General features: G+C 39.2%; 1 protein-coding gene across 1 annotated transcript in view; it reads right to left on the bottom strand.

Annotated features, from left to right (window-relative positions):
• Window positions 1-26,926, bottom strand: part of LOC117537038 (E3 ubiquitin-protein ligase rnf213-alpha-like) — a 55,834-nt gene that overhangs the window by 15,653 nt on the left and 13,255 nt on the right. The window contains 28 exon segments of the mRNA XM_034202245.1: window positions 839-941; window positions 1,181-1,326; window positions 1,892-2,071; window positions 2,165-2,265; window positions 2,486-2,606; window positions 2,986-3,161; window positions 5,209-5,409; window positions 11,406-11,566; window positions 11,677-11,801; window positions 12,110-12,295; window positions 12,492-12,627; window positions 12,730-12,880; window positions 13,044-13,093; window positions 13,176-13,289; window positions 13,515-13,636; window positions 13,744-13,839; window positions 14,024-14,154; window positions 14,439-15,518; window positions 15,520-18,039; window positions 18,417-18,572; window positions 18,694-18,878; window positions 19,991-21,272; window positions 21,423-21,578; window positions 21,764-21,901; window positions 22,586-22,803; window positions 22,881-23,040; window positions 23,197-23,816; window positions 26,038-26,190. Coding sequence (XP_034058136.1) covers window positions 839-941; window positions 1,181-1,326; window positions 1,892-2,071; window positions 2,165-2,265; window positions 2,486-2,606; window positions 2,986-3,161; window positions 5,209-5,409; window positions 11,406-11,566; window positions 11,677-11,801; window positions 12,110-12,295; window positions 12,492-12,627; window positions 12,730-12,880; window positions 13,044-13,093; window positions 13,176-13,289; window positions 13,515-13,636; window positions 13,744-13,839; window positions 14,024-14,154; window positions 14,439-15,518; window positions 15,520-18,039; window positions 18,417-18,572; window positions 18,694-18,878; window positions 19,991-21,272; window positions 21,423-21,578; window positions 21,764-21,901; window positions 22,586-22,803; window positions 22,881-23,040; window positions 23,197-23,816; window positions 26,038-26,190 — 8,968 coding nt within the window.

Below are 26,926 nucleotides of genomic sequence, written 5' to 3'. Positions count from 1 at the left end.
CAGTCCATTTGTAATACATGGATACATTGGATACAAACTGAAAACTCATCTCTTTCGACTCCACTTCGAGCGATAGAACTATTAACGAAGCACTTTTATACTAATAAAGGACTGGCTTTTCTAAAGCCAGTTGAGTAGCACTTGAAATGTTTTTGCTCTATGAAACCTGATGTACTTATATGATTCTGTTTTCTTCAAGTTGTATTTTGTTGGACGAACGCACTTATTGTAAGTCGCTTTGGATAAAAGCGTCAGCTAAATGCAATGTAATGTAATGTCTTCTCAGTCTTTTATGATATGCTTTCTTACAGTTTGTCCTGCTTATTGTCCTGCACAAGACTTTGTTAAAACCTCATACCTGTGGTGAGTAGGGTCAAAACATTTAAATTGTTTGAATGCCGCATGGTGTGCCATTTTAACCCACTTTTTACCTTTTTGTCTGTTCACCTGCTGCTGTTTTCCACAAGTTTGAGGTTAAAACTTGCGGTAAATTTGTTACCGTATAACAGCATTGGGATTAAAATCATGATTGTGAGGATGTTTGAAATTAATGACAAATGACTAGTACTACTACGGGTTACTGTAAGAGGTGTGCATACACCCGGGCTCTTCTGGTGATTGGGGTTTACGACAGACATGTGAAAGGTTTAACATGCCAAAATAATACTGCCTAGCCCGCCTTTTAAATCTATTAAGACATTTTTTGTACAACCACATTCCTAAATTGATAGAAGCAGCAATGAAATCAAAATCCTCTGAAATACTGCTGATGGAGCTGATATGTATGTATATCTGCCAGCTAATAATTTAAGTGCATTTGTTTTATTTAGTTGCCTACCTGAACTTCAGCAGCAGCTTGAGGATCACGGATCGCACGACTGGGTTTTTATCTGGGGACTCGTCAAAAGGTGACAGATCTTTGGTGTGTATCTGTTTATGTTCTAGTTTTGAAAGATGATTTAATGTAAATATTAGTGACAACATATAAAACAACTGGGATAAAAGAAATATAAATTATTGTCAAAATACTGCTTGCACAAAATGTACAAAATTATCAAATTTACATAGTCAGACAAAACCGGGTTCATTGGAAGAGAAGGGATCAGAACAAAAAGGAAGGCAATAGTATACAATACATGATATTTAGTTAGATATTCTCTGAGCTCTAAATTAAAAGTACCTGTCTCAATAATCAGGTAGGACAACAGGTGGGTGATCACATGTGTTTCTGGTGGAGTGTTGTCTTTAAAGCACACAGTGGAGAGCAGATCAATGAAGAAGCCATTGCAACGCCGACTGAATTCTGCATTTTTCCTCAAAGAAACCCTGAAGAGTTACAAAAAATGCAACATAAAAATGTGTAAAAGTTAGAGTGATGGCATTCTATCCATGTTTATTCTAAAATTAATCAAATGATCCCCAACATAATGACTTCTTGCTTCAGTTTACATTCCACTGTTTGTTTTCTGAGTAATTCACAGTAACATCCACTGAGACACACCTGTTCACACCCATCAAATGGAAAGCAATGGTACTATATACCATGACTGGACATGCAAAAGCCAGGTTAGGTGTATACACAATAGAACAATCCTTGGGTGCCATCGGTAGAAAGTGTACAGTCTAAAAAAGCCTCTTGCAATGAGTAAAGGCAAACAAACAAGTTCATAATAGCTTATATAAAATGAACAGCTGAACCTATAAGCTCTAAAATGGCTTTTGTGTAATTTATCTTGGCTCCTGAAAGACTTAATTTTACCCTTGGATTGTTACAGGTGTTAATTGTTTTTTGTGACAGTTGTTCCATTATAGAATGAATGAAATAAAAGATAATGCATCATATACTGTAAGAATAAATGGTACATCGTTTTCTTTCTTTTTTTAAACTTACCTGATCTCTTCAGAGACATGTGGCTGAAAGTCATTTGGTAACTGCTGCCTGCATTTGGGACAAGAAGTCTGTCCTGCATCAATGCTTGCCCTGACGCATGTTAAGCAGATCATGTGATGGCATGGCAGCTTTACAGGGTCCTGAGGCTCCCTTGTGCATACCTCACATTGAAGTCCAAACCTTTATCAAAATAAAAAGGGATTGATAATTCAATGAAGTGCAACAAAATAACATTCCGAAGTATTTTATAAAGAATAATAAACTACCTCCTACCTGAAAAGCTGATCACTTGCCCCCTGCTTACATGAACTTAGTATTTCAATCACAGCTCGAAAAGCCTTCATTGATTTCACATCAGAATTTCCCTCCAGAACCTTTAGAATGGGCCAAAAACATTGGAGTAAAAAAACAATATTCATCATTGTGTTTTCAATTTTTTTTTTTATATAAAAGTGAAATGTAACATCTACCATAAGTGTGAAGATACTTATTCAACACCAAAACTCTTCTCAAGGTAAAGAAAGAATTAATGTAGGCTCCACTGCTTATTTATGTTTCTATTGAGAATATTTTGCAAAATAAAAGTCTACTAACCTTGTTTAAGGTTTGAATCTGATTCAGTACCAGTGTTCTAAGCTGATTCTCATCATTTTGGAAACCCAGCAGCATGTGGTCCACAAACAATGAGAGGATGTTGATGCGCTTCCATTCTTTCCTTTAAAATATTAAAAAACATAATCTTGGTTAATGTGTTGTACAACACCATACTTTCTTTCCATCATTGGGGAGATGCAACATAGCAACAGATGGTTTGAATTATCATCTCACTTGTTAAAAACATGGCCTTTGCAATGTGAATAAACCCACTTTAAGTTTCCCCTTAACCTTAATAGGTTTAATATAAGTATTTAAAAAAAATCTTCTGACTGTAGTACAAGTGTTATTTATCAATGCCTGAAACTCTCACAAGTCGCGTAAGAGCTCATTCTAACAAACCCTGCATGAAAGGCCTGGGTAACTCTGGGCAGATCACCAAATCTATCACCAATCTATAAAAGGGCTTACAAACAAAAACAAATGCATCAGCATCTTACCTGACACCTCGAAGTATTTCCTTGCATCGTTCTTTATACTGTTGAGAGCAAATCAAATCCAAAGAGGCTCGTAGCCGCTTGACCTGCATCAGCCAGCGCTGGCATAGAGCATCAGTATCTAAATGAGCAGACTCCAGGCATTCAACACATGCCTGGGCTGCAAGTACATCCAAAACCTACAATGCAAGAAACAGTTTGAAATTATTTCAATATTGTTTGCAATTTGTGAAACAATCTTATGAAAAAAGCCAGGTGATTTGAAAATTATGAAAATAAAAGGCTTTTCAAAGAAGACGGAATAAGAGTGGTAAATATTGTTAAAAGGGAAACGAGCCAAGCATCTTAATTTCCCATCATCTCATCAGTGTACAGTATCAATTGGTTACAGCCTGTAATCTATGGCGTCACTGGTTCAACAAAACCTCTTCTTTCAAAGACCTCCTCGGCACTGCAGCGTTTCCACTGTCTACAGCCGATGGACTGCACTGGACTGCTGAAGCATAGCCGCATTGGCTATCTGATCACTGGACACAGCTGCCACTATTTGCTAAACCTCACTATAGACGCAACAAACAGTTAGAATAGAGCTAAATGAATTCTTCCAGATCACCAACGGTGCAACCAGTCTTCTTCGTTTGCAAACAGATAACAGACCTGTAACAACACAACCATAACGATTTTACTGGTAGCCCACCGCCACAACAAAGACAACACGCCTGCTTTTCTTCACACAAACTGTTCGTTTAAAGTGGACCTATCATGCTATATTTGAATAATATATTGTAGGGCCATACCTATATAAAACATGTCTGTGAAGTTTATTTTTCAAAATACCCCAAACAGATCATGCATTTGAGCCATGCCTCATTTCGCTCTATTTGCTGTATTCCAGCCCTGTTTTTGCAAGGGCTGATTCTGTGGCAAATGAGCTGCAGCTGACCACGACCCCCTGCAAAGGAGGGGGGCGAGGCACGAGCGTCATGTTACCATGCTGTTACCATGCCACGGCAACCCCCCATTCCCCTGATAGGTGGAGAGTTGCCCATATAGGCGGAGCTCCTTGTTTCTGACGTCAGAGATATTTCAAATCTGTATCAGTCTGTATCAGATCCGTTGCAGCCCCGTTTTTAGAAATGTTGGTATGGAGGAAAAGAGAGAGGGTTGTGTTTTCTGACACTTGGTGAGTTCCCTGAAACACCGGGGGCACATATTCATGTATAAAAGACGTACAAAAGTGCATTTTGCATGATAGGTCCCCTTTAAGCTAAAGAGCTAAAAGACTATCAGCCAAGTAGCATTTGCATTCATGAACTGAACATCAACAGGGCAAAGTATGTGGTTTAGTAGAAGATAACTTCACACAGCTCAGTCAGCATAGAACTGCTATACCCTTGTAAATGTTTGTACATGTGATGAATTGGTTTCGATTCACTGAGCTTTTTGACTGGTCCGTTGCATTGATTGTATTGACCCATTAGGGTAACATGAGGTTGTTCTGCCAGTTAGTGTTAATATCGTAAACGGATAGTAACATGCAAGCTAACCACCTTCCTCACTCGGAGCCCTTACCATACATGTTACAATCTGACATGAATTGTGAATGGGCATTTTAAACATAGCAACACACGCAAAGACTAAAGGCACGGACACACCAGGCAGATTATCGGCGTCAGGCCAACGATTAGCGTCGACACGCCCTACTCAGATTGGTGTGTCCCGCACCGTCGGGTCTTTTCAGCCGTACCGACGCCTTTTCGTCCGAAAAGGCAATTCAACATGTTGAATCGGCGGGCAGTCGGCCAAAGGCAGTCGGCAAAAGAAATCACTCTGATTGGCTGTTCAGCTAGCGAATCAGTGCATGAGAAGCGAAACGGAAGTGAGGGACCCAAACTATTAAGAAGGCAGATTGGTGTGTCCGGGCCTTTTGAAGTTTCTTGCTTTCACCAGTAAAGACCTCACAGTGTCCCTACCTTGAAGTGCTTGAGTTTAAAGATGATGACCATTTTGATCAAGACAACTGTGAAAGTTAAACTTGTATGGAAGACTAGCTCTTAATCTGTGCGTACGTTTATACCACAGCCTCTCTTACATAGCCCCGTCAACCTATTTTAGAAGAAGTCTCTTCTCTTGTTGACAACACAACAGCCATAGTTGCAGCCCTGCAAATTAAACATTCCCATATTGAGCATACAAAACAGTTCTAAAATGTAGGAATATGTTTACCATTTCTGGACAATTTCTGTGCCTGCTTTTTCGTAGCGGAGAAACCATATCAGGCTGAAGAGTTATCATCCATGAGAGGTTCTGAAGACGGCTTTTGTAGACATTGTAGGCAATGTGGATGTCAGGAAGAGAAAGCTCATCTTCAACTCTTTTTCGACTCTGTAATTCATTGACGCAGCTGGCAAGGGCCTGACACAAGAGCTGAGGAGAAAATGCACAACTAGATAAATAAGATTTCTTTAATTGTTAATGAAGAACCACATTCAGGTATTTGACTAAAGCATTTTAAAGGTTTGCCGAAACAAAGTATCCAATAGTAGAACATGTAGGTACTTGTTTAATGCTTGTTTATGCACCATGAGTTTCATTTTCTTCCATTACTTGCCATGTGACTGTAGAAATGCCTGGATCGGTTAAGATATTTATTATAGAATAGGTATAGAATTATTAGTGTACATTTAAGTCACTGTGTAATATTTACTCATGGTGCCATCGTTTTCCAGGCACAGATGTGAGTCACATTCTGCCACAGACCCAAGCTCTTTTCATCAAACTTATATTCTATAGACATTTAAACATGTAACAGCATTTACCTCAGATCTTATACTTATTGGTATTATTCAACTTTAAAGTCAGTAATTTAGTTTTGCATCAGGGGTTCAAATAGTCTTGATTAGTGCAGTCAATCAAAAGATAATGTATCTGGTAAAAAAAAAAGTGTTGCATTGTAAAAAAAGAAATGCAAGACATGCTGGTAGGATAGATCTGAGTTTTTTTACTTTATTATAACGTGGTTTCGGTAACACTTTATATTAAGGTACACAAATTCACCATCAACTAGTTGTTAATTAACATGCATATTAGCAGTATATTGGCTCTTTATTAGTCATTATAAAACACTTATTAATGCCTTATTCTACATGACTAAATTCTACAAGTAATAGGCCATTAGTTGAGAGTTTTTCCTCAATAACCCTCTAATTAGTGGTTATTTATTGCAAGTAAGGAAGTTGTTGTACATGAGTTTTGGTCTTAATATGCGCTGCTCAATATGGGCCGTAAGGCAGTAGTAACACAAGAATAGTAATTCTCCCATAATAACACTTAACAAATATGATCTATTCTTATGTAACAAGACATGAAACTATAAGTGTTAATTGTGTCTAAATAACAACAAATGAGGTATTTCTATCTAAGAATATGTTTTGGGGTATTGACAGTTCAGCTACCAATAGCAAGGTGATATTGACCTGCACATTTATATTTTTGTACAATTTGTACTGAAGGTTAGACAGGAAATCGGGTACAGGAAGTAGGAGTAGTGATGGGAATTCCGGCTCTTCTTGGTGAGCCGGATCATTTGGCTCGGCTCACCAAGAAGAGCCGGCTCTTTCGGCTCCCAAACGGCTCTTCAGTTTACCACATATTATACCTTTTAATTAAATCAAATGTAGCCCTGTTTTGACTAATGATTTATATGTGTACACACATATATCACTTAAATTATTCAATACATCCTTTGTACTGAAGTATTCAAAAGTAAAAATGACATGTTTAATATAAATGATTTGCTGTGGCCAAATGTTTTCATTGCATTTACAGACCCGTGCAACTCTCTGATACCACCCAATGAATGCACTGACTTGCTTGTCGAACCACGCTACACAAAACAGATAGCAACACCTATAAAAACTATTTTAAAAAAGGGGCTACTGTATCGACATTTTAAAATTATATTTAAAGAAAAGGCCCTGACAAAACAGCAGGGCTCTATTTCAGTAACTATTAGCTATAGAAAAAAAGACGGCAACAGCTGACATCAAATCTTTGCTGAGCCTAAGGATAATCATAAATAAATAACATAGTGAAAATAAATATATTGCAATGCTCAAAACAGCAGCATCCAACCGTCTCTAATCCTTGGATATTACATGTCACCTGCATGCATGCACGGAGCAGCTGTAGCGCGGAGATCATCATCATCATTCTGTCTTGTATTACTTAAAGTAGACCTATCATGCTATATTTGAACAATATATTGTAGGGCCATATCTATATAAAGTATATATATGATTCTGTGAGCTGCAGCTGACCACGCCCCCCTGCAGGAGAGGGCAGCGTGCTCTGAGATCAGCTGCTGGGCTGTCAGAAGAGGGGGAGAAAAAGAGATCTCCCTCCTCCGTGTTTTATTCTTATAGAAGTAAGAAGAGAAGTAATGGGGCAGAAACCCTCCTTTTTACGCAGCGGTCCAGACATAGACATCAAACGGCGACACATATTCAGTTGTCAGTTACTTTGGCATTAGGGCAGGGATATCTAGATACTTTCCAAAGTTTGACATAATGAATTGTGCTACTTTTAAAGCAAGCAACGATGTTTTCAAATCTGTAATGGATGCAATCCTACCTGGAGGGGAGAGAACAGATGGTGGAGGTAAACGGTACTCTGTCCCCCCCCTCCCAGTGAGCTGTGGTGTTCCACAAGGAAGCATATTAGGTCCGTTACTGTTCCTAATTTATGTAAATGACATGTCATCAGCATGTGACTGCAACTTGTTCCTGTTCGCGGACGACTCAGCCCTGCTGGTCTCTGACAGGAACAGGTTGCAGGTTGAAAAAACCCTCAGCTCCGAGCTCGGCAGAATCTGCACCTGGCTCGCCGATAATAAATTATCATTACACCTGGGTAAAACAGAGTCCATTCTCTTCGGTTCGAAACATAATCTCAGCAAATCCGACGACTTCTCAGTTGCAGTGGGCGACATTATTGTCACAAGTAAGAAGGAAATTACATACCTAGGATCTATTCTTGAGGCAAACCTCTCCTGTGACAAAATGGCATCCAATGTAATAAAAAAAGTCAATCAAAGAACTAGATTCCTATACCGGATCTCCTCTCTGGTAAACAAAAACACCCTGAAAACTCTGGCAGGAGCACTCATTCAAGGGTACTATAACTATGCTTGCACGTCATGGTACCATAGCACCTCCAAGGCGCTAAAAATAAAACTTCAAACATCGCAAAATAAACTGGTCAGACTACTGCTTGACCTTTCATCTAGAACCCACCTCACCTCTGCCCACTTTGACAACCTAGGATGGCTTAGAGTAGACAACAGAGTACAGCTACTTGCAATGGGCCTGGTCTACAAGATCCACTACACCTCTATGGTACCCATGTACATGTCAAAATTCTTCCCAAAGGTCAAGGAATACCATGATCATAACACCAGAGGGAGCTCCACAAATCATGTGAAACCCAGATTTGGCACAAAAAAAGGGGAATACACAATTATGCCACATCAAGGTGGAACGCTCTTCCCACAACTGTAAAGGAAAGTACAACTATACTTACCTTCAAAACCTCTCTTAAAGAGCACCTTCGGGGGAGAGCATTGCAAAACTGGCCCCGGTAATGGTACAAATCTCAACCTGTCGTTCAATGGACAGCTTCCCCCCCCCCCATCTATGTATATACTCACATTTTAGACTCTGTTACTAACTGTATATCTGTAGACTTGGTATGTCTTAAATGTCCGGTTAGGATGTATTAGAACGAAATCTAAAATGAAAATTGTAAACAAGCAATCTGTATGTAAAAAAACCACCTGTATGTAAATTGTAAATAAGCCATCTGTATGTCAAATATGTCTTATATGTCTTAAATGACATGATGAATTGGAAATGGGGGACCCTGATGTAAACAAGACGAAAGGCTTTCTCTGGTCTGCATCCCCTTAACAATTGTATGTTTTGAGCTGCACTGTACTGTACCCAATATACAAGCTGTTAATACACTTTTCAATCAATCAATCAATCAATCAAAAAAGCTCCTAAAAAAAACACACTCTCGAAGCAGTTCCTGCCGTTGCTACGTTAGTTCAAACAGTAACAACGGACTATTTTTCTTAGCGGATGCATGTCAATTTAAATACATACAACTCAATAAATCAATAAAATCATTTTCTAAATTCATAAAAGCATTTCAATTAATATTGGGAGTCATGTCGTTAATTTGTTGAGAATGTGGCCATGTAATAAGCGGGATAATGTGCACATTGCATAATGTGCCTTCATGCCGATCTAGATCCCTCCGCAAAAAAAAACAACCCGGCTCTTTGAGCCGGCCCGTTCGCGACCGACACACATTAGGGGTGGGCGATACCACAAAATCTGGATTCGATCCGATACCAAGTATTTCAGGGCCAGTATCGCCGATACCGATATCGATACCGATACTTTTTTTAATGAAAAGCGTCTTATGTACTTTCATATAGGGGAGAGCTGCATGACATGATTTTTGAGCTGAAATCATCATAAATAGACTAAATCTGAATTCATTTTCATGAATAAAGACAGGACAGTTTTTATAGACAAATACACGTTTTACTTTTGCAAATTTAAAGTGCAAACATGAAAAATAACAATACAAAGTGGCCAAAGTAGCGAACTGTCTTCTTGCACACATCACAGTTCGCTAAGTTTTAATGGCCAGTTGTGAAATTGCTCCACACAACGCTGCTCTTTCTCTCAGCCATCATGCACGTGTGTGTGTTGCACTCGCGAGTCGCTGGCTGCTGCTGTCCTGCCCTGCTGGCTGCTGTCAGTCAGCTTGATAATCGGCGTTCAGACAGGGAGCCTCGAGGAGAAGAGGACAGCAGTGGAGAGAGAAGAAAGAGCATATACTTGTGTTCGTCTGCACATCGTTTTTTGAAGAAATTGACGAGTAGAGGAGACGAGAAAAAAAGTATAACAGTATCGATCCTATTGGCTCTAGTATCGATATTTTGAAACGTAACGTAATATCGGAGGTATCAATATTTTGGGATCGATCCGCCCACCCCTAACACACATCACTAGTGAGGAGAAAGTGAACTGAATAGCAAGGCAGTAGACTAGTACTAATTTTCCCTATGCAACCTGAATAGTAAAAGGGTAAAATCCGTCAGAAAGCAATGACTGTAAGTGTAAGAGTTACACTTACACTGTAAGGATTAGTAACATGTATTGTGTTAAAGTGATGACATTTGGAGATGTTTAAACTAAAAATGAGAAAATGCGTTAGCATTCGCGCTGGCGTTTGCATACACGCTAGCGTTAGCCATACTAGCCTGTATACATGCTTATTGCAGCTAGCATTAGCTATATTTACCTTGTTTACACTTAGCGGTCCTATGTGTTAATCTGTGTATGTTACACTTGCATGTATGAAATCATTACGTGCCTTGTAACTTCTTTTTTATAGTTTCACTCCGTTTGAATGTCAGTGGACTGCAAATAAGTCAATAAAGGAGCATGGCTGCTCATTCCCTGGCTCTCAAAAGAGTTTGGATGGCTGTTTAATCTATGTTCACACTGAGATAGTACAACACAGAGAGATAACAGTACACCTATTGTGTAAGAACATACAAGCAGGTCACACAGTATGATCACAAATACATAATCAAACGTACAGGCTGCATATGTGTTCTCAGCCTTGGAGAAACTTGACATGCTTTGGTACATGTGTCTGAACCTCTCTTTTGTGGTTCATTAATAAAACAGATATTTCAACGTGTGCCTACTTTGTTCATGTATTGTTGAGGTTAATTTCAGTAGTTGTGTGCTATAATGTATTTACAAAGTGTGAAGAGGTGGCATCTTTAGAATAGGGAACCTGTTTAGGTCAATTAGAGTCAAATTACTAGCTTATTGGTTAGGAACAAGACTTCACTTTAAAATAGGGAACATATTCTTAGATAGAAATACCTAATTTTGAGTTATTTAGACTCAATGAATACTTCATGTCTTGTTACATAAGAATAGATCATATTTGTTAAGTGTTATTATGGGAGAATGACTTGTGGTACTACTGCCTTATTAGGCCCATATTGACTTTGAGCAGCGCATATTAAAGGTCCCATGTCATGCTTTTCCGGTTATTACCCGTCTCCTTGTGTGTTATCGTTAACAGCCCTAATATGTATATGTATCTGCTGTATATGTGAAAACGGATTAAAGAAATAAAACAAATTGTAAAATGTAATGCAATATTGAAGAACTCTTAAAAAAATCGAAAAACCTTTGTATTGCAGATTACATTGTTAAAATACTACAAAATACAAATATAAAATATGCAGTTAAATGTTTTGACAACATTTGAATAATGGTATTGCAGCAAATGGCTACTGTCATCATGACCACTTTATTCACCCTCACCTGCAATTCTTCATCTGATGCCACTTTCATGGTCATGGAAACAAAATCCTGCAGGTACCTTTCGAAAAATTCTTTCTTCATTTTTTCTTCCACATTTTTGGATATATAATTGCCAAGTGGGGTGTTCAAGAAAAACTCCTGTAAATCACCCGGTGAATGAGCTGCAAAGATGATTTGAAAATGGCATTAATAAGTTAGGGATACATTTTTCTAGCTATTACTTTAAATGAAGAACATAACAAGGATTTAGCATCAAGATGTGTGACTTTACTTTCATGTCTGTATGTTTGGATCATGAGCCCATCCAGGAAGTCTTTAATCCACCAGCTGAAAGGCATGCGGCAGTGCATGGTGTTGCCACCTGTGCTATGGCTCTGTACCATTAAGACACTGGAGCTGTAGAAGAGACATAATATGAATGTGGTTTTATTAGACAGGAATCACATTTTCTATGTTCTATCCAGAACGCTGTAGCTTCTAAGTGGTGCTGCAATTCACTTGATTTACTTGTATTCTTTCTTGAGTCATAAAACGAAATATTCAAATAAGACAGGCAAAAACTGTTTGTTCCAACGCTGTTTTAAAAAGAATCTATTGTAAATGAAAAAAAAGACCAAAGCAACATCAGTGGTGGGTTGTCAAGATTATCTTGAGTGCATATGTGCTGAATAGATGCCATTAATAAACAACCGCAAGATACTCACTTGCTTTCCACCCTCTTAAAAGGTACATGGAGCATCTGTTTGCTCCCAAATATCTCAAGCCATAGATTCCTGATGTCATCGCACTCATTCAGCAAAAGTTCCAAATTGCAATCTCGGTCAATGACTGAGACCAACGTAGCCAGGAGTGGAGTCACAACTGCTTGGATTTTCCTCCACAGTGTGTGTCTGTAAGGGATTTAAATGTATTTCTTAAAATCTACCGGAAACGTGTTTATAAAAAATTATAGGACATTATAAACTAGCATAAACAGCTGTATGGCTTGCAGTATTGCATTTTACAGAGAAAGATAGTATGCAAATATTGCAAAGTTAAAAAGCTCACATATACTGCCAACGGTATGGGTCTAAAGAAAAAACTTACAGGAACGTCCCCCCTTCTTGAAGAGCATTGACATTAGATGCCTCCGTTAGAACCCATCTTTTTGGATTGGGGATGTTGGCCTCATAGTCTTCTAACAGCATGTGAAGACGCTTCCTCACAATGTTTGCAAACACACCTTTAAGAGAACATTTGACAGTAAAGTGCTTTTTAGCTGCATGCAGAGATATGTCTAGGTCTGGTCATATATCAAAGATAAAAAAAATACTTATTTTCTTACTTTGAGTTTGAGTTTCATCCAGAAGTGTCAGCAAGTTCTCAATTCTTTTTGTGCTGAGTTCTCCACTCTCTGTTGCATCTCTAAGCATGTTCACTGCACTCTGCACACAACTTCTTGTCAGCTCTGTTATATCATACACATCTCCCAAGACCTGTAACAATGATATGTAAATAAATTAACAGCAGAAGTGCAGCATCTGAACAAGGAAACATGTCCTAAAGGAAATTCTCCTTCAAGTTTCAAGTTACCATGTCTGATTTATAAGGATTGTATTTTTCTTCCAGGTATGAATTTAAGTGGTAAATTACACTTACAGTTGAGTCATTATTTTGTGCCACACCATTGTAGTCTTCTGTCTTCATGGCTTGAACAAAAAAACAATATATGGGTATAATTTATATTTACCTAAAATGTACAGCATAATTTAGAAATAAATTATGAATTACCCTCGGGTAGTTCTTTGAAAAGTTCACTTATGCGTAGATTTTTTAAGGAATGAACATCAGACGCAAACTCTTTTGATCTTCTGAGATCATCAATGTGAACAGACCTCCAAGGACCTGAAAAAATATATTTCTTTAGAGTCGGGGTAATAAAGACACAATATGCAGAATTTCACATTTCAGCTTTTGTTTTGTTTGTCTTTTGCTGATGCTTTGAATGTGTTAAACTGAACTGCTTTTATCTGTATGAAAGGTGCATAATAAACGTATCATCAATACTAAGTTGTAGCATACTGAGCTAAATCGTCTACTGCCATGTTTATGTGTAACAGCAGGACTGACCGCCTTGAAACCCAACATACGAGGTCCCACCCTCGATTCGAGGAAGTTTGGTGACAAAGTACACAAATGTCTTTGTGTTTGCGTTTAAGGCCCACTTGTTTATTTCGTTGGTGCACGAATACCTAAAAAATCCAAACATTAGGAATAAGTCAATAACATACAATTTAACCAACTTGCAATAATGTAAGAGAAAGACATAAAAGAAAGTAATGTCATGAGCTACACTCACTTGGCTGAGGAAAGAATATTTCTCCTATGGGACTCTTCATCATAGTCTGTTTGGATAATGAGCACTTTGTCTGCAAGTGTTGAGCCAAGAAATTCCCTAATACAAGGACAGAGGTATGCTTTACATTTGAATCGACAGTGATCACTTGAAAGTTGTATGCAGGCCTCTAATATCTACTTAGTATTAAGCACAATGTTATTAGTTTTAAGATCGTCCTAAGAACAATCCCAAGAAAACAAGTCCAACAGTGTGGGAAAAGGCTATTGTTTAGTTTACACACCTGATTTTCTTGAGGAAAGAGTACTCTGTGTCAAACTGTTGCAGTGATAGCAGCTTAATATTATTAAGCTTTGTCACATTCTGCAGTTGTTGAGTGTCTGCTGCAGTCAATAGCCTGGAAAATGTTGTGACCTTAATAACAAAAAAGAACTCTGAATTACTAAAATGTCACGCAATGTTTTTCTCACGTGTTACTGCTGACAGAAACAGAAGTATTTGCATATAAAAAACAGGAACAACACTGTACTGCAAAACCGGAAACAATTTTAACCTGCTGCTTCTACTTCACATAAGGATATTTCAAGGTCTCAAGTTAACTTAATACTTAAAGCGAGAGTGAAAAAAATGAAAACGGACCCTTCAAATTAGCAATAGCTGTTAAAAGTGCTTCAATGTTTGATAGAATTGTGTTTTACCTCAGTGAAGAATTGGGACTGTTCCAACTGTTGTGTGTGATACACAATGAAGTCTCCCAAGGAGCTGTGCATTTCTTCTTTAACATATTCTTTCATTATATGTTCTCTTTCCTCATCAGGTATTTTGGATTTGTCCAAACGGACAACAGAGTCTGGAGTGGCGCAGTTGAGCAGAATGTCTTTGGCTTTATCCAGAATGGTCTGGGCATCTGTTTCAACACTTTGATTGTCTGTCTCAACACCTTGATTCTCCGTTATTTGCAGGACCACAGAGGAACATGTGTCTGAGTGATAGCCAATGAAGACATCACATGGAGGGTATTGCTTTTTCATAGGTTGTTGACCACTTGAGTTGACAAAATCATCAACCCATTTCTGTAGATGTCTGGCAATTTCCTTCTGCTCATTTCTGAGAACAGTGTTGATGTCAACATAGTGTTTTTCCAACCTGTTAATCAGTGGGATCGGGAACTGTTCGTAGACCACCTCTTTCTCTTCAATGACAATGAGCCTGAAGTTTTTGTGAACTCTGCATTTTACACGATGTGTTCCTAATCCAAGATCAACATACTTTTGACCCCCTAAGGTCACGTAGTATTGGTTGAGAGCATCATACAGACTTTCGTAGAGATTCTGAAGGTTAAGAAGCACAACTGTCTTTCCAGTCTCCATGCAAACCTTGACACGATTGATGTTTCTACAAATCTGCGTGTACTCCTGATCCTTTGGGAAACTAGACCCAAAGATGATTTCTGGATGGATTTGGTGATGGAAGAATATCTGTTGGAGAATCTGAAGAGCTGCATAGTTTTTTGTGAGGATTAAAAGGTATCGACTTTCATCCACTTTGAAAGCTGGAGATATGCTTTTCTGGAACAAATCCAAGGTGGTGATGCTGGCATTGGCAAAGTCATCTCTGAGTTCTTCGCGGAATATGCGCATCACATCCACATCATCTTTTCCGCTAAAGTTTCTCAGGACTGCTTCAGTTATTTGATCTGCTGTAGGACTCTTGTTACTTATTTTGGTCATTGAAAATATCATCTTAATCAGACTGTAGAAATCCCGCAGACCAAAAAAAACCCTTGCCCTCTTCGCATACTGTCATATATGCTTTTGCAAAAGATTCAAAGAGGTGTTTTATCTTTTTCAGAACATTTTCTTCAGACGAGCATATCCCTTTAGCACTTTTGATGAGCTCTTCCTGGTTTGGATCTCCACGGGACACAAATATTCCACGATTCATCTTAGCAGGGTCAAGTGCCCAATTTGAAATTCCAATGAACCCAACTCTTTTATGAGGTTGTGGCTCATCATCCACACAGCCTTCTTCGAGTAATGGATGCAGTGTTTTCAGTGGCATTTTAGGGGAATCTTCAGCCAATCCAATCTCGTCAAGAACAACTACTGAGCTGTATTCATCCAAGTTTTTGCTTTCCTGAAAGCGAGCACACTGTTTGAATGTGTTGATGATTCCTTCAGGAGTTGAATGAGGGCTGCACTGGAAAGAGACGAGATGTATTTGCTTTAGCCTCTTGTAGAGTTCGGAATGTGAGGCAGGGCCCTGCATTGCATCTGCAACTAGGGTTTTGGACAGGGATTTGGAGCTCCCCGGTTTCCCAACAATAAACAAGGGAATTCTTAGCTCAACACAGATCACCATCATGAAGAAGTTCTCTTTCAAAGCCTCATTTCTGGCTATAGTTTTACCCATGGGTACACCATTGAGTAGGAGGTCCTGCATGAGTTGGATTTCCTCCAGTACTCTCTTTGTGCTGTATCCAGGAAGCAAATGGTTGATCATTTCCTGATATGGCCTTTTGTCTTCCAAGGAAGACTGATAGCACACTCCAGTGGCCATCAAGAGTGACCAGATTACTCTGTCACTATCTTGTAATAATGACAACATATTTGTGTTTTTTTTCCTCCGACTTAGCTCTTGAAGGTATACTCTCTTTCTCTCATCAAACATTGGGTGATTTTTGTGGAACCATACAAACACGTGCATGCAGCGTTCAACATCCCTCAAACTGACAAAACTGCATTCATCTTTTCTCTCCCTCATGAACTTTTGGGATAACACCAATACCTGAGTTATAGTTGGAACATAATGCCTCTCTATCAAGTTGGTCTCTACCTGTCTTTTTACTATATGTTCCGTGTACATTTGCTCCGTTGAGTCATTGAGCTGCCCAAAATCCCAAACAAGAGGAATCATGCTGGGGGGTAACACATGAACACGATACACAAGCTGACGAAGAGGAATGGAGCCAAGTCTGTCTTCTGTCTCCTCAGCCCTGACCCGATAGCCCAATCCAGATGCCTCTAACCTTTCGATCATCTTGTCTGTGTGCTTCCTGTAGGGGTTGCATGCAGCAATAATCTGTAGTCCTGTTTGAGAGCCAAGTTGTTGTCCCTGCACAGAGTTATCACAAACAATCTCCTTGATGCTGTTGATGGCCTCTGTGGTGTTTGCTTCATCAAAGAAAAGAACTGAGTCAAATGCATGAGTCTCTTTATTGGTCCTTGCAAGAGTTTCTGCTTCCTTCACTTTTTCATATATCATTTCTGATGTAGTTCCTCCATGAACCTTGACCAGTTTCAGGTTCTCTGCCGGTGCTCCACACCTTCTCAATTCACACATAAACTTTATGAGTCTTGTCTTTCCGCATCCTGTTTCACCCATTATGACAACTGGGATTCCACATCTAAATCTCATATGGATCGCCATCATTTTGAGAATGTTATCTGTGGTCAGTTCGTACGTTTCATCAGGATCTGTTGGCCACTTGATGCCAAGCACACTGCACAGGTGCTCGATCTTGTCAGCTCGCGGAAGCTGATCAAAGTCCCTATTAAAAGGGACTCTCTGATGTTTTAAGCCAGTGTACAACTCTTGAGTCATAATGTTTTTTTTTATCACTTTACCTGTTAAGGGATTTATGGCATCAACCCCTTTCTGGTCATTGAGCACTAGGTGAAACCCAATGAATGTCATGGACTCACGGTCATCATTAAAAAAGATGTATGGGTGTGGCTCAGATTCCCACCTTTTTCTGATGAGGAATGGAGCTAAATCTCTTTCATTAAGCCCACTCATGTCAATTTGTTGCCTCCCTGGGCTCTGGTCAGTGATGCATAGTGATGGTGTTGCAAAGTCTTTAGACATCAAGATCATAAACTCGACCACAAAGGTTTTGAACCCAAGAAGAGTGTCTCCAACAAACTCAGGTTTGCAGAAGACTGAATTCTCACTGTCTTGCAACTGAAGATTAAGGAACCAGACGAAGTTACGTAGCTCTGCCCATGATGGATCTAATATGCCACAGTAGAATAACAGTATCTGAAGAAACTGTGCATGAGTCCCTTCAATGCCGAGGTAAGTGAAGTTGTCCAGATTGCTGTTGTTGTAAAAACGTGAGAGATACTGGTATGGTCTTTGATAAGCTTCACTCTTGAAACATTTATTATCCATGAGGGGGTCTCCACTCTCCATGTCAGTGTTTTCATCTCTCCTCATTTCCAAAGCCATTACTTCTTTTGGTGGACGACAAAATACCTTCGGGAAAACGTCTGTGAATGCAAAGTTTTCCTTTCGTTCCTAAACAATATGAAAAATAAATATATTTAGGTTTATAATCAATCAATCAATTAATCAATCAATCAAGCCTATCCTCTATTTCATTAAATTGTTTCACCTCACTCTTCTACTAGCTTCTTATCGGGGATACTGAAATGACCTCTATACTATATTCAATTCAATCGGCAACAACAAAAGTCTATAATTGTGACAGGATAAAGTTTTATGTTTCAACATTGCTTGACAGAGGTCAAATTAAGTTATTCAAGAGTTATTTTTATGATAATGAAAACTGTACAAGAATAACAAATAATATACATTTAAAAAATAAAACCAATACAACAATTTGATATCATTTCATAAAATGACAAATTAATAAACAGTATATATCAACGTACAGTTCCCAGGTCATATCCGGGCTGATGATTTGGGGGTTCCAGTAACTCGATGATGTACAAGTGTCTGTGGGTACAGCGCCACATCAGTCCATCTGAGTCCATCAGGTACCCCAGAAAGAACATTTTGAATAGGAATTCATTCAAGCCTTTTTGGACCTGGATATTATAATTTGGATTAATAGAACATGTTAATGTGATTGGATAAAGCAAGTTTTGATTTAGGATTTTCTGAGAACAACATTGCTTTCACTATTATGATAATAAAAACATTGCTTACCGATGATGTGACATCGAAGTGAAACAGCTTGAGATCTTTTTGTTTTGGTGTGTCATACATAGACTGGAGAATCTTGTGGTCATCAACTTCATGTTCAGTTAGTCGGATGCACTTTTTAAATGCAGTTCCTTTTTCAGCACATTCCTCCAACTTTTCATACAATCTTTCGACATACAATGACTTGCCTAAGAAATGGTGGAATAACCAAAAATCGTTAGAATGACTGAAATGATTGCATTAATAATGATTGAGTGGAAATTTGCTACCTCTGCATTAATAGGAAGCAAGAATGTTATTTACACAAAACAGAACAAGAGTGTTGTTTTTCTTTTATAGAATAAATACTGTATAGCTGATTAAAGACACCTATCCTACAGACTAAAAGTTATTTTCAAAATAAAGGTGCTTCACTCCTTTTGAATTCACACAAATGTTACTGGAATGCCACATATAAATCTCATATGGATTGCTAGAATTGTACTATTGTTATCCATGGTGAGGTCTTATGTTTCATCAGGATCTGTTGGCCACTACCAGATATACTGCACAGATGCTCAACCTTGACAGCAGTATTCTCTGCTAAGTAATATTGTTGAAATGATTAAACACTTAAACTGCAATTTTAACAAATTGACCTGCATGTCTCAATGATACTGCAAACAAATTCATAATTAAAAACTGGAAATTCTGGTACTTAAATAAAGGCAATCATTATTTAATATAATAATTGTTTAACAATAAAGCGGATGTGGCTCAGGATGTACAGTGGGTATTCCACATTTCAAAGTGTGGCTTGAATGAGCATTAGATTAGATGAGCAGTTTGGCACCTTTTATGACAGACCTGCCATCAGTGTATAATAAGTTTAATATTGGCATTTAGTGAAAAAGCTTTGGAATGGTAAGAAAAGATTGCTCGGATAAAAATAATATCCCCTATCAATCACCTAACCAAACATGTGACAGAAGAACTGCAATTTCCCATGATATCCAGCGGACAACTGTACCAAATGTACAAATTAAGGTGTGCGGAATTATAGGCAATAATACCTGCAATTATAGGCAGGGATAGCATATCCATACAGCTCATGGATGTAAAAATGGGATGCTACTTACAATTATTTGATGATTTTAATGTTACATTCAGTTAAATAAGCAGATGTTCTCTTTCAGATCAAATCTAAATCCAAATATTCACAGTATTGTTTGTTGACAATCTATCTTAAATATTCCCTAACATACCATAGGTTCAGAAAGTAAATTACTGAAATAACAGGAAGTAATGCTCTACTACTCACCTACTCCTGCACGTTGGGAAGCAACAATGCCGACAGAATGGTCACCTTTGAAGAACACGTTCTTGTGATCGGAGTGGGCAGTGAAATGCCTGGACAAGTAGTTCTGGATCCTTTCCAATGACTCTTGTGGGACAAAGTCTTTTTTGAACTGACTGAATGCAGTAGGGATGTAAGTGTGCTCTCTGTCAGAGCTGCAAAATATCACTAGCCTGTAATTATGTTTAAACAGGGAACACAGTTTCTGAAAACAGTTCTCCATTGCACAGCTAATGTCATAGGTTAGCTGATCTGCCCAAAGCATTGTGTAAATCTTCTGACCAATGTCACCTGGTGTGAGACATCTCCTTAGGAAAAGCTCTACTTGCTCATAAGATGTTTTAGGGGTACACAGGAGAACCTCGTCATAACTAGGCAGTGGGTTATATTCACTGTTCATGTACACACAGATGCTTGAAGTCAGGACCTCATTTTGTGGACAGATTATGAGATTCGGTTGGTTTATTGAGAGGCTTTTTGGGAGAATTCTTCGGACTGACTTGTCTTTCACCTCTGAAAGCACTGGTTCTGCCCATGCATTTTCACTTTGGTCTTCTTTGGCAGCCATTGTTTCCAACAGTACCCCTAAACTCCTTATGTCCAAAAGGTCATGGAAAAATATCTCCTCGTTCTTCATGAAGGCATTCCATAACCCTTCCAGTTCTTTTAAATCAACAGTCTGGTAAGCCTTTTCTTCTTGATCATTGGCTTCAAAATGGTTGACATCAGCTGAAGACATATCGCTGTTTTCCTGATGAAGAAAGTGACTTTGGAAGTGAGCACCTTCATTAATCCTCTTGCCTGGCTCAAATTGGTTTTGAAACCTTCTCCATGTGCTCCAGACATCTGATGTTGTGCAGTTTGGTTGAATGAAAGAGAGCATCATCAAAGCTTTGTCCTCCATTTCCTTATTTACATTTGATGGAGTCACAACACTACAAAGGTAGAACATTTGTTCTGCTGTAAAGTAGTTTAAGTAGTAGTGATCAGATCTCTGTTTGTCCATGAAGTTTCGCCAGTCTTCAAGAAACAACTCCATCGTATTGGAAAGTGTTATAAGTTGTTCAACTAGACTTCCGTGTACATGAATGCAATGCAGAGTCTTGCAAAAGTTGATTTCCATAATGATACATGGGTCGTTCTGAGTTTTGCAAGAGATCTTGGCTTCCCAACACCTGAAGAGTGGGTTGCCTGCAGCATAAAGCTCTACAAATGCTTTGGCAAGTCTTTGGACATTGTCAAACACCTGAAAATGAAAAAGATAAAAAATAAGTGATTAAAGTCCAAGTAAAAAACCAAAGCATGAATTATTTTATTTGTACTTTCTATTAATTTATATTATTTATACACTCTTCATAACAAAATCACAAATATATATACAATTTATATACAACACCTCAGCAAAGTGTTCAACTTCAGTCTGATTTTGTTCCCCTCTTCCAGACATGAGCATAAGCTTATTTTGCAACTCTTTCAGGTCGTCATAGGTGCATGCTATGCTTTTCTCATGTCCATCCTGAATTTCCAGCATCAGGGAAGTCTCTAAAGAAAGCTTTACAAAGAACATCAATATGATACATTACTGTTAAGCGTTCTTAAGTAAAAAGAGCAGTTTTTACAGTTGTAAAAGTCTACTCGAAACGTTTTTATCTGAGCTGTATGTGACTATATCACAAATGTTGTCATTATTATCTTTCAAATTAAAGCATACATTATATCTTGTCAATTTTAATGTACCTTTTTCTGATTTTGGGCCTTAATGGTGTATATCCCTCTCTCATTGATGGATGTAGCCAGGGACAGAGATGACAATTCAACAGATCCATGGCTTTCCTTTACAGTCTTTAGCCATTCCAGATGGCGTGCTGTATCCCGCTGAAAACAGATGTCAAACAAAAAAGTCGTACTTAAGTTATGATCAAATTCTTTATATTTTTTATTTAACATTTCTTTAAAGTATAACAATTTATCTAATTTATTTAATTGGATAAAATACAACTTCTCCGAAAACATTGAATAATAATAATAATAATATTGGGAGGGATGAAACCCTCTTTAATGGTCACACATGCAGAGCACACAGCACACAGTGACATTTGCTTTCTGATTTTAACCCATCCTAGTACCAGGAGTCTAGTACTAGGAGCATTTGTTTAAAAGGTTGCATTTTAATACATTTTTGCACAATTGTGTTATTTAATCTTTAATAAGGCCTTGAATCTTGAATAATTACTATTCCTTTAGACAACATTTAATTTGCAAACTGTATTGCTGAAACTTGTAAAACAGGACACACTGCTAGAAACCACTTAACAATGGAGTCCACTAAAGCAAGCCCTACACTGATCCTAGTGGCCCCAAGCGTAACCATATCATTTATTTAATTATTTCTTAAGATTTTGGAGAGCTACTCCGTGTTTTCACTTCGACCTACCAAGATTTTTGTAGTTGTGTGTACTGCATCATATAATCATTACGTTTAGACATTATGATGGATTGTTGTTTTTGAAGTTCAAATTTAGTTAGACTACGGTGGCTCCATAAAGGATGGAATCTCACCAGTTTCGTTGGTATATTTCTGTCATTTTCAAGTGCCTTCCACAATTTTGGCAATGACTCTTTGAAAGCCACAAAATCAGAGTCCTGCTTCAGTCCATATAATAGCGAAGAGTAACCGAGAACAGCATCATGAAAACAGGCCACTCGATCCACATCCAGATCATTTTCTCCAGCAGAGATAGATGCCAGGTCAACAAAAACTTTCAGCTCATTGATATCTGCAATAAAAAGAAAAACCTTAAGCAGATACAAATCGTTGTGTTTATCAGTTGGTAACAAAAAAATGGTGTCGTACCTTCAAGCGCTTCTTTAACCCACAGGACAAACTTGAGGCTCAGACTGAGATTCTGAAGACATTCCTTACGATCATTTGTAATGTCCATCAGAATAGTTTTGACCCTCATGAAGGAGTCATCTATGACATTTAGGCTGTTTTTCTTGAAGTCAGCTTGATTCTGAAAAAAAGATCATTTAGAGTATGAAACCATTGATTTTATGATTCTAGTTTGGATAGCTCTGTAAAAGTCCGTAGGACATAAAGATTATGACTGCAAGAAGTTCCATAAGTAAACTATTTCAATTTCCTGACTTTAAATTGTTATTTATCATACCATTTGCAGCAATTTCTCAAGTACTTTGAAGTCTCCTTCTGGACATATTGTTTTCCTGATATCCATGATGATTATGGCAGATTCCATTGCAAGACCAAGATCATGGTACTGTTGGATTTGCTGAATCCTTCCCCTGACCCATCTTCTGTTATCAGATGGATTTATTCTGCACATCATATCAAAATCCTTCTGCAACTCTTCATACTTTCCTCTGTAGTCCTCAAAGATGCAGTCTATTTCCTCCAGAAACAGATCGCCACTCTTCAGACCATCATAAAGCCCTCTGTACTTGCTGTAGCAGCTCTGGAATATTTTACTGTAGATCAGGTCAAAAGTGTAGAGTTCCTCATTTACATGGAATTGTTCAGTGTCATCTGTATCTGGTCGGTCTCTTGACAGCTCTTCCACTTGATTCGTCCAGCACATCTTGAAGATTGCACTGTCTTTAATGGCATGAAGTTCTAACGCCATTTGACGGGTAGCATCGCATAGGTTGAAAAAAGTGACCTTCCCAATTGAAGCTGAGGTCTGTCCATCAAGAATGTGAGGTTTCATAAATTCATTCAGATTCATCATCTCAATGTTCTGATGATTTTTTTTGTCCAACCCATTGTAGTCAACTGTTGATTGAAAATATGCTTTATTATATGGAATGTAAGTTTATTAACAGGTCCTTATAATTGTTCCCTCAATCTTAAATCTACTATATCATTTATAGTTATCCAAATATACAAAGAACTAAACAGGTCACTTTCAATATAAAAAGGGCCGCTTTCACACCAAGAGCCGCTTTCACACCAAGTACTTTGCCGTACTTAGTTCCCAGCACTAATGGCACATTTCCACTGCAGCGGGGTAGCCCCGTTTAAGCGTCCTCGCTCAGGCCTCGGGCTGCCTCGCTGGCCATCCAAGGCCGTGGCGCATTTCCATTACAGTTTAGGACCTGGGGTAGCAACGCAGTGTGGCGGGGCGATCGGCTTTTTTTGTTGTTCACATTTCGAGTTGTTCCGTCGAGCTCCCGCTGGATTTTATCATCCCCAATGAGATGTAGGAACGTCGTCACCTCCTCGGCCGAACACGGTGTGCTTTTCTTTGACGTTGCCATTTTTGTAGCTCCTCCGTTTACAAAAATGCTGTGTATAAAAATGCTGCAAGCTTGCTTCTAGATATATATGCGACGCTAGGGATCTCGCATTAGGGATCTCGCGCGCGATCTTGTGACGATTCTCTCTGACCAATCAGCAGTCGAGAGTGTTGACGTCACTAGTTCAGCCCTGGCCCTGGCCTGATAGAACCACGATTTTATGGGGCCGGAAAAAGTACCCGCTAGCCGGTGCTACGCTATATGGAAAGCCCACCAAAAACTGGCCTGGCCGCTTGAGGACGATTAAGGACGCTTAAACGGGGCTACCCGCTGCAGTGGAAATGTGCCATAAGTTCCCAGCACTTAGTACCCCCATGGAACTAAGAGCGGATCGCGTTCACACCGGAATAAGTTCCCTGAGGGAAGATTACGCAAATGAAGCCACTGACGTCACTTCTTCTTCTTCTGCTTTTTGTTTACTGGCAGGCCGCAAACAACTTCACGGCGTATACTGCCACCCGAAGTCCCCGGCCGGAAGTTCCGAGTACAGTATACCACACCGAGTAAATCGCCAGAACGCCGACACCTCCTCATCACTCCACCGCTCCCATGTTTTTTTTGTGTTGCCATAAGTTATTCTCTCTCCGTTGGTGCGCGGGGCTAATGCTAATAATGCTAATGCCAGCAAATACAATGGCGGCTTCAAAAACTTTTCAGAGTTTTACGGGGCGTGGTTTGCAATTCGCCCAGCCAATCAGAAATTGGTACTTTTTTCTCCCCAGGATAGTCCCACCTCTCTAGCAGGGTCTAAAAATGTGGGTAAAAGTTCTCTGAACTAAGTTCTCTTTTTGGTGTGAACGCAAAATTCCAGGCACTAACGGAACTAAACGGAAAAAGTACGGGTAATAGTACTCCAGTGTGAAAGCGCCTAAGTACTTTGCCGTACTTAATTCCCAGTACTTAGTCCCCCCGAACTCTTTAGTCCCGGAACTGTCCTAGTAGATCGCGTTCACACCGGAATAAGTCCCTGAGGGAGGATTACGCAAATGAAGCTGCTGACGTAATTTCTTCTTCTTCTGCTTTGGGTTTACTGGCAGGCCGCAAACAACTTTGCGGCGTAAACTGCCACCCGAAGTCCCGGAGTCCGCCGGAGTTGGGGACTGGGTTCAGTAGAAGCAGCTGGGAGTCTTCCCAGCAGGTTCTACTGAAGCCTTCCGAGTAAATCACTTTTCTGCGTTTTACAGGGCGTGGTTTGCAATTCGCCCAGCCAATCAGAAATTGGAACCTTTTTCTCCACAGGAAAGTCCCTGCTTTCTAGCAGAGACTATCTGGGGTGAAAAGGTTCGCAAAAACTAGGTTCTAGTTCCAGATCTTTTTGATGTGAACGCAAAATCCTAAGAATTATCGGAACTATTCCTGGGAAAAGTACTCCGGTGTGAAAGAGCTTATTGTGTAGCAACTTGATACTAAAGCCATGTCAGATCAACTGGGCTTATCACCTTTTTATACAGAATAGGTGCTATTTGCCACTGCAGAGGAACCACAGAGCTAAAATCAAGCACCTGTAGTTTTCTTTTTCACAGGATAAAAAGATCCCATGTGGTTAAAACAACCCCCAAGCAAGGCAAGTGTATTAGAAGCTTTACTGTGCTAACCATAAACCAATGACCAAACTGACTGAACACCATCATCGTAGGATTGACAAGCAAATTTAAAAAATGTTTCCCACTTTGAAATTATATACAAATGTTACCTACTTTTGACATGTTGTGGAAGCTCCTGGCAGATTTGTAGAAGACTCTTGACCAGATCCTTCTCGTTATGGACAGCTTCTGCTTCCTCTTTTCTTATTTTCAGTAATCTTCTCATGTTGCTGCCATCTTTACAACGACCATCATCACAGAGCGCATCTAGAGGAACATAGTTAGATGATCAAAAGCATAAGAATAAACTGAGAGCAGATGTCTCAATGGTGGAGTTTTAAGAATCTGAATAAGTGAGAGTAAACATTCTAAAATTCGGAGAGCAGAGCAAGATAAAGTAGGACAATTTGGTCTTTTAAACATTAGCCGCTTTCACACCAAGCACTTTGCCGTACTTGGCACCCCCCCTGCACTTAGTACCCGGGCACTAAGTATCAATCATGTTCACACCAGAGTACTTGTCCCTGAGGAAAGATTACGCAAATGAGCTGCTGACGTCACTTCGTCTTCGTCTGCTTTGGGTTTACTGGCTGGCCGCAAACAACTTCACGGCGTATACTGCCACCCGAAGTCCCCGGCCGGAAGTCCCCGGAGTTGGGGACTGGGAGTCCCAGCAGCTTCTACTGAAGCCTTCCGAGTAAATCGCCAGAACGCCGACACCTCCTCATCAGTCCCATGTTTTATTTTGTGTTGCCATAAGTTATTCTCTCTCCGTTGGTGCGCGGGGCTAATGGTAATGCTAATAATGCTAATGCCAGCAAATACAATGGCGGCTTCAAAAAACTTTTCAGAGTTTTACGGGGGGTGGTTTGCAATTCGCCCAGCCAATAGAAATTGGTACTTTTTTGGTACCACCTCTCTAGCAGACGATATTAGATCACTGATGTGGATGCGCGTTGATTTTCTGAACGCTCATAACAGCTGTCCTATAGTACTTGGAGTA

This window comes from Gymnodraco acuticeps, unplaced genomic scaffold (genome assembly GCF_902827175.1).
Source record: "Gymnodraco acuticeps unplaced genomic scaffold, fGymAcu1.1, whole genome shotgun sequence".
NCBI classification, from domain to species: Eukaryota; Metazoa; Chordata; class Actinopteri; order Perciformes; family Bathydraconidae; genus Gymnodraco; species Gymnodraco acuticeps.
Note: the sequence above shows the minus strand (reverse complement) of the source record. Positions and strands in the feature narration are given on the sequence as shown.